Source organism: Triticum aestivum, chromosome 7D (genome assembly GCF_018294505.1).
Source record: "Triticum aestivum cultivar Chinese Spring chromosome 7D, IWGSC CS RefSeq v2.1, whole genome shotgun sequence".
Classification (NCBI taxonomy): Eukaryota; Viridiplantae; Streptophyta; class Magnoliopsida; order Poales; family Poaceae; genus Triticum; species Triticum aestivum.
Window position 1 is genome coordinate 7,887,594 of NC_057814.1, and position 13,388 is coordinate 7,900,981.

Consider the following 13,388-nt stretch of genomic DNA (forward strand, 5'->3'; position numbering starts at 1 on the left):
ACAAAAGCTAGCCACTCGACCGGAAGCTCAAACCAAAAGCACAGCCACTCGACATGAAGTTCGATACCAAAAGCACTATAATATGAGCGGGGATTGCATCTCCGCCTCCACGCTTACTGTCATTCCTTTGCTGCTGCTGCCGCCGGCAACTCCATCCCGTTCACCGCGTACACGGTTGATGGGAGAGCAAGTGTCCGACCCCGCCTCTTCGGATCCTGTATGGGAGAGGGGCGATGAGGTCTTTGGGAAGCGAGTACGCGACTACTCGCCACCGTTCGTCTGCTTTCTTTACGTCCACGTCGCCTTCACCGTCACCATGTTTCAGACCGACGTCGACCATCTTGCCACCGAGAAGCTCGAGGCCGACAAGAAGGCCGTTGAGGACACCGCTGCTGCCGCCGCCGCCGTGGCTTCTGCCTGGCCTATTGGAGGGTATAACTCGTTTATCCCGCTCATGTTTATTTCCGTATTACTAGTACTAGCATTACGTGTAGATGTGTTTACTGTTTGGGTAGTACGTGCTTGGTTAGATCGTAATCAGTATGTCGTTAATTCTGTCAAAGCCATGTTCATGATCATTTCCTGGATTAAATTAATCAAAAAATTGCCTATTTACTCAACACATCCAGGTGTATTCAACATCAGTCGCATGCTTCTGAGAGCAATCGTTTCCGTCTTCTTGTTTAGCTTCAATCTATCCCTTGCATTCTTCCTTGGATCCACGTAAGTAGTGATGCAAAATGATGTGTCGACTGGAGCCTTGTAACCCGTGATTCGCTGACAAGTTCTGCTAACATTTCAGGGTCGTTTCTATCTCGGTGTATCTGCATTCTGTCGGGAAGCCACAGCAGCTGAAATGAGTTGCGCCTCGTCTTTTCTCCCAAGATAGGCAGCGGCGAACGCCTCGCGTTGTGGAACGGATTATGGACAGCACGACAACATCGAAGGGGAATAGGCAAGGCGACAGATTACTCGGCGACATATTCAGCTTTGCCGCACGTTTGAACTACTTCTATGGTGGCATCCTTGGCTCACTTCTATGGTCATTGACCAGGGTGGATGTTCTTATCTGGGTAGGTCAGAGAGGATGCGAGACGCTGGCTATTTTCTTCTTCTGACCTCTTTAGCCATGCTCAGATTACTTGAGGCACCCGCTCCTCGGTCTCTGTCCTTCTTCCAACTGACAGCCCACCAGTGTTCAGGGAGCCCCGGTCTGGGCAGTTGCCGCTCCCGGCGTCCGCCTCGGGCGTTTGGTCCGACGACCATCGCCCCGAAGACGAGTAGCCCTTGTACTAGCAGCTCATGCTCTCGAAGGTGGACAACATGATTCTTTATCCGTTGCAACGTACATACATGTTTGCTAGTCATAATACTGACCTAATACTATATGCCGTATAAAATGATGTTTAAAGTTACATTTCTTTTGCAGGGGAAGAATGTCTGAAGTTACTTAAAATACCAATTTAGGAGAAATGAAATAAAAGGCTTATTTACCAGGTGAACGACATAAAAGGACATGTCGGCCATACAAAACAATGTTCGAGGCAATTCAAAATATCATACAAAATAATGTTCGAGATTATATAAATAATATTTTAAGAAAAAATATATTTACCAGGCTACAAATTGTGGAAGGGGACATTTTTCTTAGAGAAAAAGGCAGTGGAAAGGAAAAAAGATGGAAAGCGTGTGAAGTTTGGTATATTGTGTGGACATGTTGTATAGGTCGGCAAGACTTCCTTCTCACTCAATAAATATTGAAACACTGATATTCAAGTTGAGGTTTAAGTTTATCCGGCATCTTGATTACACAAACAGTTGCATATACCACCATCACAAATAATTCCATCCAAATAATGTGGAACCCTGGGTAGCATGCATCATTTTCCAACTTGTAGATAGGACATCATTTTCCTACTGCAAAGACTTGTTCTCATTTGTGTCACTAACGGTTCAGCAGGAATAGTCAAGATTCAAGAACTCAAGACATTGTTTTCGAGCAGTCAATTATTCTATGGCGTACTAGATGGGACCTGGTAATCCGTATCATATTTTTGTTTTGCTATATAACTGAAATTCTATCATACTTAATTTTTCTTCTTCTGTTGGCTACTGCTCTAGGACAAATTGAAAGCCAGAGATTTACTTGAGATTTGTTCGAAATTTCTGTGCGGAATGTATTACCTATGTTACGACAAAGAAAATTCTGAAGAAGCGCTCCTGCATCAAATGACGCACTGTCCCAAAGGAAAAGTCAGTTCTCAACTTGCGATTTGTTTTAGCACACTAACTTCTACCTCTAGAGTAAGATAAATCGCCTGGAGCACAAAAATGTAGCAGGAGGAAACTTAAGATGCATTGTGGAAATTGTAAATGCGCCAAGGTAGAGCAGACAATGCAACCAGTGAAAAAAAACATGCTAGAGAGTGAGAGTGGTGTTTCTGCTCCCGAGCTCAGAGCCCGAGCAAAATCAAAAAATCATTAAAAATAGAAAGAAAAAAAAATCAAAAATCCCGATTTTTTTTGGAAGCAAGATGCTCATGTGCATGATGTTCGTGCAAAAATTGGTGGAGTTTAGACATCCGAGGAGCGCGCGACAAAGAAGACAAATTTTTGCTCTGTGAGTAAGGTTACTGTTCACGCACTGTTTGGACCGGTCTTCTTTTTTTGCCACGAGCTTCTTAGATGTCTAAACGGGATGAAATTTTGCATGGGCATAACGCACGCGAACATCTTTGATAGAAAAAAATCACTTTTTTTTTCACTTTTTCTGTTTTTTTTTAATTTACTGTAGCTCAGGAGCAGATGAGCCCGGGCACTGAGTTAGATTTTCGTTGGTGTGCTACTTACGGTCCGGAACCTTTTTTATGGTTATTCCGAATGGACTCAGTTGGACCTCGTTTAGCTGCATGCCACGTTTCGTTGCCATGGTCTTGTGAGTTTCAATAATGGAAGTTACATCACAACTGGAATCTATTTGCAAACTCGTGCTCATCCAATGATGTTCAGACAGATAATAAAAAGGCCGCGAATGCTTAAAATGCATCTAAACATTAAGATCTTTCTCTGTTTTGTGCGACGAGGTAATTTTGACAAGCGATAATTTTACGCAACCAGTTTGCAAAGCCAGCATGAGACTGGGTGCAAGCTCGCTTAGAGCTGTTTGTTCGATAATCTACTAGTCGAGGTGCCATCTACTCCGTTTGTCCACAATAAACCATGACACTTATTGTGAGATAGAGGGAGTAATTTATATCCACCTTGCTACATGTACAGTATGGTTGATGAACGTACAAAATTGCTCTTTCTCCTCATTTTATGTCACTTCGTCAGGAATTCTAGGTATCAAACTCTAATAACAACTATCTTACAACTATTGGATATGCCCCAGAGAAGGAAAGACCAAACACGCACCACCGAGTGCTTCACATGTGCCGGCTTTTTTGTGTCTCCTTTTCCCACCTGTTTTGCGAAGGTTCTAGAACCTTTTTCAGACCTTTTAATTTTGCGTGTTTTCCTGTTTTGCCAGTCTATTATTTGCTGTTTTTTACTTATTTTAAATTTTTAGAACTCATGTAATATTTTGAATTCATGAACAGATTTTGTAGTCGGGGCATTTTTTGATATTTACAACTCATGATCATTTTCTTAAATCCATAAAAAAATTAGGAGCATTTTCTTAAATCAGCAAACATTTTAAAATTAATAGAAAACCGTAATCATTATTTCAAAATTGAGGGAATAATTTTATAAATTCATGAACATTTATTAATTTGAGAACATTTTTTGAAATTTTAGATCATTTTTCAGTTCAGGAACGTTTTAAAAAGGGATTATAAATAATTTATTCATATTTAATCTGGGTACAAGCATCTTAATTAAAGATACGGCTACATGACATATTGAATACACCACAATGCTGAAATATTTCGTTTGGCAAAACCATGCAAGAAGATGAAACACTGCACACGATCGAGATGATCATCTAGCTAGAAGAGTAGCACCCAAGCAAGGAGCAGAGAGGCTATGGCCATGAGCGACACCACCTGTGAGGGGGCCGGAGCCGCTGCGCCCTCCTCGAGCGTCAGCGTCTCGCCGCCGACGTCGTAGATCATGTTGGTGCCCGCCTGCACCATTGTTCCCAGAACAGAGCCGAACGGCGTGCCCACGGGCGTCGGCAGCATGGTGAGGCACTGCAGCCCGGTGACGTCGTCCTTGAAGAAGTAGTGCACCGTCGTGAGCTCCAGCGTGGCAGGTGCTTCCCCGCCGTCGAACACCAGCGTTAGCTTGGGGAAGGTCAGCGCCGCCACGGCCTGCGCGTTGTAGCACAGGTCGAAGATGCCGCCGGCGAACGCTGAGCCGCTCACCTCCTGCGCCGTGATCTTGCTGGCTACCGCCTGCCTCACGGCCTTGTAGGCGTCCTCTTGGAGGCGGGTGACGGAGGTGAGCGTGCTCATGACCACGCCACCGGAGCTGCCGTCGGCGGCAAGGTCGAACGCCCCAGCGGGGATGCCGCTCAGGGCCTGGCCGTCAACCTGAATGGAGGTGAGGTTGACGTAGTAAACGTCGGGGAACGCGGTGCCCCTAAGCAGCGGCGTCGAGCGGCCGCCGCGGTTGGTCTGCGGCACGGCGGCGTCGCCGAGGAGCACGACGCTCTCGGAGTCAGAGCTGCCGGCCTCGTCGGCGGCCAGGTAGTAGGAGAACTTGTTGACGCTGAGCTGCGACACGAAGGATAGTGGGCCCCTGTTGAAGCCGAAGCTGCCCGGCTCGCCTTCGAGGGGCACCGTGCTGTTGGCGGCGCTGCACCCCAACACCACGCTGCCCGCGATGTCCCCCACGGCCACGGCGACCGACTCGTTGGCGACGAAGCCGGTGGTGTTGATCCCCGGCCCGTACACGTAGACGTACCTGCAGCTATCGTCGCCGTTGGGAGGGTTGCCGCCGCAGGCGTCGGTGGTGTCATTGGCCAGGAGGCTCCGGCACGTCTGGCTGGCGCACGGGACCCTGACCGGCGCGGCCACGCACTGCGTTGTCCAGACGAAATCGTTGAGGAGGTCGACGACGCCGGAGACGTCGTTCTGCGTGGCCCCGATGGAGACGTTGTAGAGGACGATGTAGCCGGCGTCGTCCGCCGCCGCGCTGCCCAGCTGGTCCGTGTTACGGTTCCGACGGCGCGCCCTTTTGACCAGGGCGTTGGTGCTCGACCTAGGCGGCTTTGTGGACAGAGAGTTGGGCGCCTGGTTGACGGTCGTCGCCCTCCTCGCGGCCGCCGGCGCCGGCGCCAGGAGGAGAAGCTGGAGGACAAGTAGCCAAGCTAGCAGCGTGACGGCCAACGCACTGCCAGTAGTGCTCCTTCTGGCAACGGGGCGCGCCATTTTTTCTAGCTAGCTAGTATCCGCTGCAATATACACACGCGCGTACTGATAAACATGTACGTACGTAGGAAGGATTGGCTGAGAATCAACTGGTGGTCGGATCGGATGCCATTAATCATAAGGGTACCGCGAGAAGATGAGCGCCCTGCCTTTGACAGCGACGAAGAACGCTCACGGTAATGCGGCGAGTGTGACTGCGTCGGCCTCCAATCATCCGTCAAGGAAGAAGACATGAGACCAGGTAGTACACACGCAACACAACACAACGCACGTATTGAAATTCCAGAGGGAGGAGTAGAGAGGCCTCCTGGCTCCTGCTAAGCGGACAGTGCGGACGAAGCCAAAGGTCCAGCCACGGATCGCCGGGGTCGGCGTAGTGGCCGTCCAGGATCAGGTTGCTGGTCATGTTCATGACGAGGGAGAGGGAGAGGGAGAGGGTTGGAAAATATCCTGTGGAGCTTAGGCTTAGGTGCACCTCCTTATCTAGCCATCCATCTCTTTATCGCGATTTGTGCAAGAACTTTTCTCTTTTTTATTTCTTCCAATAAAACGACATATGAACTTCAAACTTTGCAGCACATCAAAACATTATAACTAGAATGTGGGAAAAAACTTTCAGATTTTTTCGTGCATCATAAGTATTAAAAATAACTTTTTTTAATAAAGAAAATCTCATTTTGTAAATTTATGTCGGTCAAAAAAATCTATAAGTTTTTTCTCTCATTGTAGTAAGTGTTTTGCTATCTTGCAAAGTTTGAAGTTCATATGTTGTTTTATTTGGAAGTAATAAAAAAGAGAAAATTTCACGCAGTAAGTTAGTTGGCTAGCACGGATCTCAAAGCTATATTGAAGGGTATGGATAGGAGGTGTCCATGAGCCTAAGCTCTAAAAATCCGCTTCCGGGTTGGAAAATATCCTGCCATGTTTCAGGTGAGCAGCCTACCCAGAGTTCTTTTTTCTTCTGTTTTTTCCCCCAAGAGGCCAGAGGCCCAGAGCCAGCCACTTTGGCCGGCTCTTCAAAATGTACATGTTCCTGCTCTTGAGCTACGCCTCCTTTTTTTTTTAGAAACTTGAGCTGTGCGTCCTTGAACAACGCCTTGAGTCACGTATGGGCCAATACTTCGGCCTGCCTATGCAGCCCACGATCGCACGCAGGCTTTCAGCTTTTTCAGAGAGGACAAAGCCCACACAAACGCCGCGCTGGAAACGAGCGTGGGAGTTTTTTTTTAGAACGAAGGCTCGAGAGAGAGCCCGGCTTTGAATTAACAAAGCCATCAACTGGCCAGGAGGTACATCGGACAGCACCTTACAAGAGGAGAAAGAAAAAGACAGCAGATACATGGTGCTACTAGACAACTTACAAACCTCAACAACACCAAGCACTACAACATAATGGACAAGAAAGCTTCGCTTGATGTCGATGAAGTCCCCAGCCGCAGAATGAGCACCATAGGTGGAGCGGAAGCACTAACAAGATGAGACCCATCATAGGCAGGGAGCATGCCCTCATCTGCACCAGGAGTGGTGAGCTGCAACAAACTACCCGAAACCATCTCCGAAGAGGACCCCTGCCCCTCGTCCTGGCTCAAAGGACGCCGTACCGTCGGAAGATGGGGAAGCTCACCCTAGAGCCAGATAAGATGGCAGCCACGAACAACCTTGAGAGATACTCAGCCCCGCCCCCAGCTGAGACGAGCTCGCCTTGGAAGATCCTCGCCCATACGCATAGAGCCACACACGAAGGGATGAAGCTATCAAGATCGAAGGTGCTGAGGAAGGACGCGCAGAACGATAAAATCGGACCACGCGACCGTCGATCCCCCAATCCCCAAATCAGAACACCCTCGCATCTCTCGAACCACCTGAGCAGCACCTCCAGGAAGGTGACGGCGTAGAGCGCCGCTGCCGCCCCATCCAAAAGGATGAGGTTTTCACCCGGGGCGAGAGGGGGAGAGGGGAACAGAACCTCGACGGAGCCTCTAGGGAGGGGCACGGCAACAGTTGATGTCGTCACCGTCGTGGCCGGGCCACACCGGCCAAGGATTTCTCCCGGACTGCCGCCATTCCCGCACCCCAAACGCACCAGATCTGACGACCAGGGACCGCCAAGGACCAGCAGCGCCGGGGTGGAAGGAGCTATGAGAGGGGGAGGGAAAGACCTGCAGATCTGGCGCCGTCCGTCGGAGAAGACCGCACGCGAAGACCAGCCACCAAACAACCGCCGCCGCCACGCTGCCCGCGCGGCCGAGGGGGCGAAGCAGCACCCGCGACCACTGCTCGCCGGAGAGCCAGCCGTCGCCTCTCCTTCCGAGGCCGCTGCCTCGGCGTCCGAGGCTCTCCGCACGGAGGCGGAGCAGCAGATCCTCGCCGCCACCGTCCTCGTCGGCCGCCCTGGCTTGCCCGGAGACCTACTCTGGTGGCGGCGAGGGGGGAACTAGCAGGGGGCGGCAGCGCGCGCTAGGGTTTCGTCGCCGCCCGAGTCGCCCCGAGCGGAGCGACGCGGGGGCTGGAGGAGGGTGGGGTGTTCGAGCGTGGGAGTCGATCGACACTTTGGCTGAACCGAACGAACAAACGATTAGAGAAGCAATTTTTAGTCCAACATCGCATATCTTAGTGTAAGCATCCCAATTCATAAGCGCGCCAGGCTGTTTATGGAGCGTGCCTAAAGAGAGCACATCCACCCCAACTTGTGCGGTCTGCACATCCAGCAACCCCAACTGGATATTGAAATTGAATCCTTGTAGCGTATGACACGTACGCCTGGTCAATATTTCCTTTTTTATTTTTCGTAATTTTTTCTCAAACATTATTGAGTAGCCTGTTAAATAATTTATTTTCTTATGTTCCATCAATAAGTATTTTAAATAGCCTCAAACATTGCTTTGTATCACTGACATGTACGCCTGGTATATAATCCTTTTATGTCGTATGCCCGGTATATAATTCCTTTTATATCATTTCTCCTTTAAATTTGTATCTATTATCTAAAATGATATCAAACATTATTGTGTATCCTGCTAAATGATTTCTTTTCTTATGTTTCATAAATTCATATTTTAAATAGCCTCAAACATTGTTTTATATGACTGGCATGCACACATGGTAAGTAATTCCTTTTATGTCGTATGCCCGATAAATAATCGTTTTATTTCATTCTTGTAATTGGTATTTTTATTAACTTCAAACATTGTTTTGCATGTCATTATTTCTGGATTTATTTCAGGATTTTCGGCGATGAGCTTTCAAGGGGACAAGACGTTTTCGTCGACGACGAGGTGCTCAGGTGACTTCGTAAATCTCAACATGATATGCCGACTCAGTCTCTCGAAGGTGCTGATAGGTGTAGCGTGTGCTTGTGTGCGTTCATAGAGGTGAATGTATGCACGTACGTATGAGCAATTGCATCTGTACTGTGTTCAAGAAAAGAAACAGTCATGTCCTCCACCTATTCACAATGGGTTTCGTCAATGAGCGTATGCCATGTACGCCTGGCAAATAGTTATTTTATTTTATTTCTTAAAATTTTATTTATAAAATCTCAAACATTATTTTGTATGATATTTTAAATTGCCTTGTACGTTGTTTTGTATGACTGACATGTAGGCCTGGTAAATAATTCCTTTTATCTCGTTCACCTGGTAAATAAGTCTTTTATTTCATTCCCCGCAACAAAAGTCTCTTGTTTCATTTCTCATAAATTGGTATTTTAAGTAACTTCAAATATCATTTTGTATGACATAGTATTACATCATTATTATGACTAGCAAACATATATGTATGTTGCAACAGGAGAAACAGTCATGTTGTCCACATACTCACGGTAGACGTAGTCAATGCCAAGGCGGTGAGCTTTGCCACTCTAGGACACTGCATTCACGAGTCCCTTCTTGCACCGATTTGTATTTATGTGGACTCATAATTGTATGGACGTCACCCTTGTCTCATCTACACTTAGTGCAAGTACCGTGCCCACACTCTTGATGGTTATTTCTATCTGATGGCTACTTTCAAATGAAAATGTTTTTTAATGTAATAGCCTCATGCTTCAACTTATACTCGTCACTGAACTACTATGAGTATACTCGAAAACACATCTATAATTAATAGCCTTGATCAAGGAGCAACAGCTAACCCTCACTTAATAGAGTAACCACATTAACCTGAAGGAAACCGCAAGAGTTATATAACTTCAGGAAATGGTGAAACATCAATGCGCATATTAACTCGGCCAAATCCCCTGGATGGAAGCTATGATTTTTGTGAGTGATGCAGTACACACTTCATGACATGTCAAATAATTGTTGAACCTGAGATTGAAAATTGAATTGCTTTGTCCGAAGAAAATAACACATGTATGCATCTCTGATGAATTAACATCATAATAATTTCCACACTGAAAGAAAACTACACACCTTAAAAAAACCACACATGATTATTCTTGTATCATCAGAAAAACCAAAGGTTTATACAAACGATTCACCTTTGGTTGCTAACGTCATCTTGGATTGACTCACGTCTTTTCCTATGTCTTGCAAGTTGCAGCTCTCGCTGCGGAGATGTGTGCAGTGTATCTGGTAAAATCATTTGTAGCCAAAAGACAAATAACTTATTAAATAGAGTATACAACATACATGGGATTAAAATACAAGAAGGTGCATAAATGAAGTATCCAATATGCGCATGAGTTCATGCAATGTTTTAGAGGTAAATCTTAACTGAAATGAGAATAAATAAGCATTGCTTGACCTTTTGGTAGATGAAAACCTATATTATATTTCTTCCACTCCTACTTGGATTGGTATTTAGTTCAACGCCTACAAAGCTACAGGCAACTATACTTTCGCAGATATTCACAAGCACTTGAAAATTAAGAAAACATGCATGTGATGTGAGCGTATACATGTAGTAGTTTCTAAAGAGCACCCTTTTTGTAAGAAAGCTTCTGAATAACCTATGGTTTTCTAAATTTCTAATAGGAGGTAGATCTATAATACTGCCCCAGGAAGAAATTTGTGGTTCATCCCTAGGTTCTGAATTCGCAGTTTAGGAATATGTTTTTTTTATCAAGGCGATGTTTTTGTTACTAAAACTTAGATAGAATTGATTGACGTGTTTTTCCTACATAAGTAAATAAGTGCAGCATTACCTCTCTAGGAAAACTTTTTTTTTTTGAGAAAGAAAACTTTAGTAACGTAATACAGGCCCGCCCGTGCTGCACTATGGGTGTGTTCCTCTTGTCCAAGGGCTTCTGTGCGAGAAGTATCAGAAGATGATTCGTGACTTTTGGTGGGCCTCCGCCGCTGCTGCACCTGCCCTGGTTCTCGGTACCCGCGGCGATCGCCGAGGCCCATCCGTCGTTCTAGCCGCCGCCCGCCCCAGTGCCGTCCTGGCCGCAGTGGCCCATGCCGGTTCTCGCGGCGCCATCCGCGCCTTCCGCGCCCGCCCCAGCGCCGCAGTGACCGCACTGGCCCGCGCCAGCCCCAGCCGCGCCGCCCGCGCCGGTCCAGATCCCACCGTCGCCGCCCAGCTCCGGACTGGGCCAGTCCACACCGGGAGACCTCCCGATCCAGCAGGTCCGGTTTTCGCCGTCACCGTCCCAGATCCCGGCCTGGCTAATCGGGACGTCGCCACCGCCAGTTTACACGGAGGCCGGGAACCCACCGGTACCCACGCTGCAGTCTGGGGCCTCGTCCGGCTCCGCGGGGGCCTATGACGGTCTCCCCACCGTTGACCGGGCGCCGTCATCATCACTGCTCCGCACCGCCGAGCCGGTCGGCCACGGCGCGCCGACCCAGACGCTGCCACGGTTCGCCAAGATCGACTTCGCCACTTATGACGGCACGGAGGACCCGCTTAACTGGCTCAACCAGTGTGAGCAGTTTTTCCGTGGACAGCGCACGCTCGCGTCGGAGCGCACTTGGCTGGCATCCTACCACCTCCGCGGTGCAGCCCAGACCTGGTACTACGCCCTCGAGCAGGGCAAGGGCAGCATGCCCCCTTGGGAGCGCTTCCGCGAGCTCTGCCTCCTTCGTTTTGGGCCCCCGATCCGCGGGAGCCGCCTGGCGGAGCTAGGCCGCCTTCCCTTCACCTCCACGGTTCAGGACTTCGCCGACCGTTTCCAGGCCCTGGCATGCCACGCGTCGGGCATGACGGCGCAGCAACGGGCCGACCTCTTTGTCGGTGGACTTCCGGATCACATCCGCATGGACGGGGAGCTTCAGGGACCCCAGGATATCCAGACGGCCATGTACTACGCCCGCGCGTTCGAGCACCGCGCGGTGGCCGTCCAGCAGGAGTCACCGTCCTGGGCCACTGGGTCGCTACCCTGGCCAGATTCCGCTCCGTGTCGGCCTGTTCAGGCTTCCGCGGCACCCCTCGCCGCGACCGCGGCGCGCCCGTTCCACCGGCTCACCTCGGCCGAGCTACTCGAGCGTCGCCGCCAAGGGTTGTGCTTCAACTGCGACGAGCCCTACACGCCCGGCCACGCCTGCCCGCGACTCTTCCACCTGGAGGTTGCGGACTACATTCCGGAGGACGCCGTCGCCGCCGACCTTGCCGCCCCAGCTGTTGCGAAGGTGTTTGACGCTGGTTGATCACCTCGAGGAGTTCAGCAAGCGCTTCCCCACCTTACAGCTCGAGGACGAGCTGTTTGTGCAGGCGGGGAGAAGTGTTATGACCAGCATAGGGGCTTAGCCCAGTGTGTTATGGCCCAAGTATCTTAATTAGGGGCTTAGCCCAATTATCTTATCGTATTAGGATCGTTTGCTTAGGAGTCAAGTAAACCTCTTTATATAAGGAGAGGAGATGTATCAATCTAATCAAGCAAGAAGCAATCAATATTTGCTCGGCTTCCCTTAGGGAGCCGGGAGACCTAAACCCTAACCGCCTCTTGCGTCCGCCGCCGTCGCACCAGCCGCAAGGACGGCGCCCAGCCGCCGGCCGCCGCGCAATCTCCTCCGACCTCCTCCCTCCTTCCCTTACAGGCTACGCCCTAAACCGGGTAGAACCCTAGTTTCTACCACATGGTAACATTCCCAGAGCTTGAAGTGCTATATATCGAAAGTTGCCCCAAGCTTGCAAGCATTCCAGTGATCCCCGTTGTCAGAAGGATGACCATACTTCAAGTTCACAGTATTGCAGCCGGTTTCGTTTTTAGGAGCATCTGTTTGGGTTCTTGGCCGTTTCTTGCCTCGTTAACTCTTGGGTGGCAGGAGGACATAGTCATGCTGCCTCTAGACGCCCAGCAAAGCCAAAGTCAAAAATGTCTTGAAAAACTTAAGGATTTGACTCTGAGAGGCCCCACCAGCTTGGTCAGAAGCTCAGGATTGTCCATATCAGAACTTATGGTTTGGAAATGCTTTCCGTTTCTGGAAGAGCTGACGATTTGCAACTGCGACAGTCTTGTCCGCTGGCCAACAGAGGAACTCCGGTGCATGGATCGCCTCCGTGTTCTGCGTATCAGAGATTGTCAGAACCTGGAGGGGAATACTTCATCTTCTGAGGAGGCGACCCTTCCTCTGTCCCTAGAGGAAATGGACATTTCAGACTGTAGAAGTGTGGCCAAGTTGCCTCCAAGCCTTGGAAATCTGGCCAAGCTGAGGAGGCTCGAAGTGAGCAGATTATTGTGCCTGAAACAGCTGCCTGATGGGATGTGTGGCCTAGCGTCTCTTAGGAAATTGTTGATTTGCGAATGTCCAGATTTGGAGGAATTGCCGCATGGTCTCCTGGAGCGGTTGCCCGCCCTCGAGTTCATACACATAGATGTCTGCCCGGCGTTGCAAAGACGATGCAGAGAAGGTGGGGAGTATTTCCACTTGCTGTCCGCTGTCCCACATAAGACGTTTGGTTATTTAGATGAGGAGTCCAGAAAATCTAAGTTGCGAAGTAAATCGGCATAAGCATTAGTGCCCTGGTAAATAATCAATCTCCCTTCTGTCTAATGTTTCTCACATCAAATTCAGTGATAACATGCGATGCTAACGCAATGAATTGATGTACCTGCAGGTGGGAATC

The 13,388-nt window shown here is 49.1% G+C and overlaps 1 protein-coding gene across 1 annotated transcript; it reads right to left on the reverse strand.

Annotated features, from left to right (window-relative positions):
- Positions 1-3,826: 3,826 nt before the first annotated feature.
- On the reverse strand, positions 3,827-5,474 carry LOC123170861 (aspartic proteinase nepenthesin-1). Its single transcript, XM_044588591.1, has one exon. It carries the CDS (start codon positions 5,373-5,375, stop codon positions 3,990-3,992), a length of 1,386 nt encoding a protein of 461 aa, XP_044444526.1. The 5' UTR covers positions 5,376-5,474; the 3' UTR covers positions 3,827-3,989.
- Between the last annotated feature and the right edge of the window lie 7,914 nt (positions 5,475-13,388).

Excerpts from the sequence above, each read along its gene's own strand:
- LOC123170861 (XM_044588591.1), bottom strand. The coding sequence starts at position 5,375 with ATGGCGCGCCCCGTTGCCAGAAGGAGCACTACTGGCAGTGCGTTGGCC.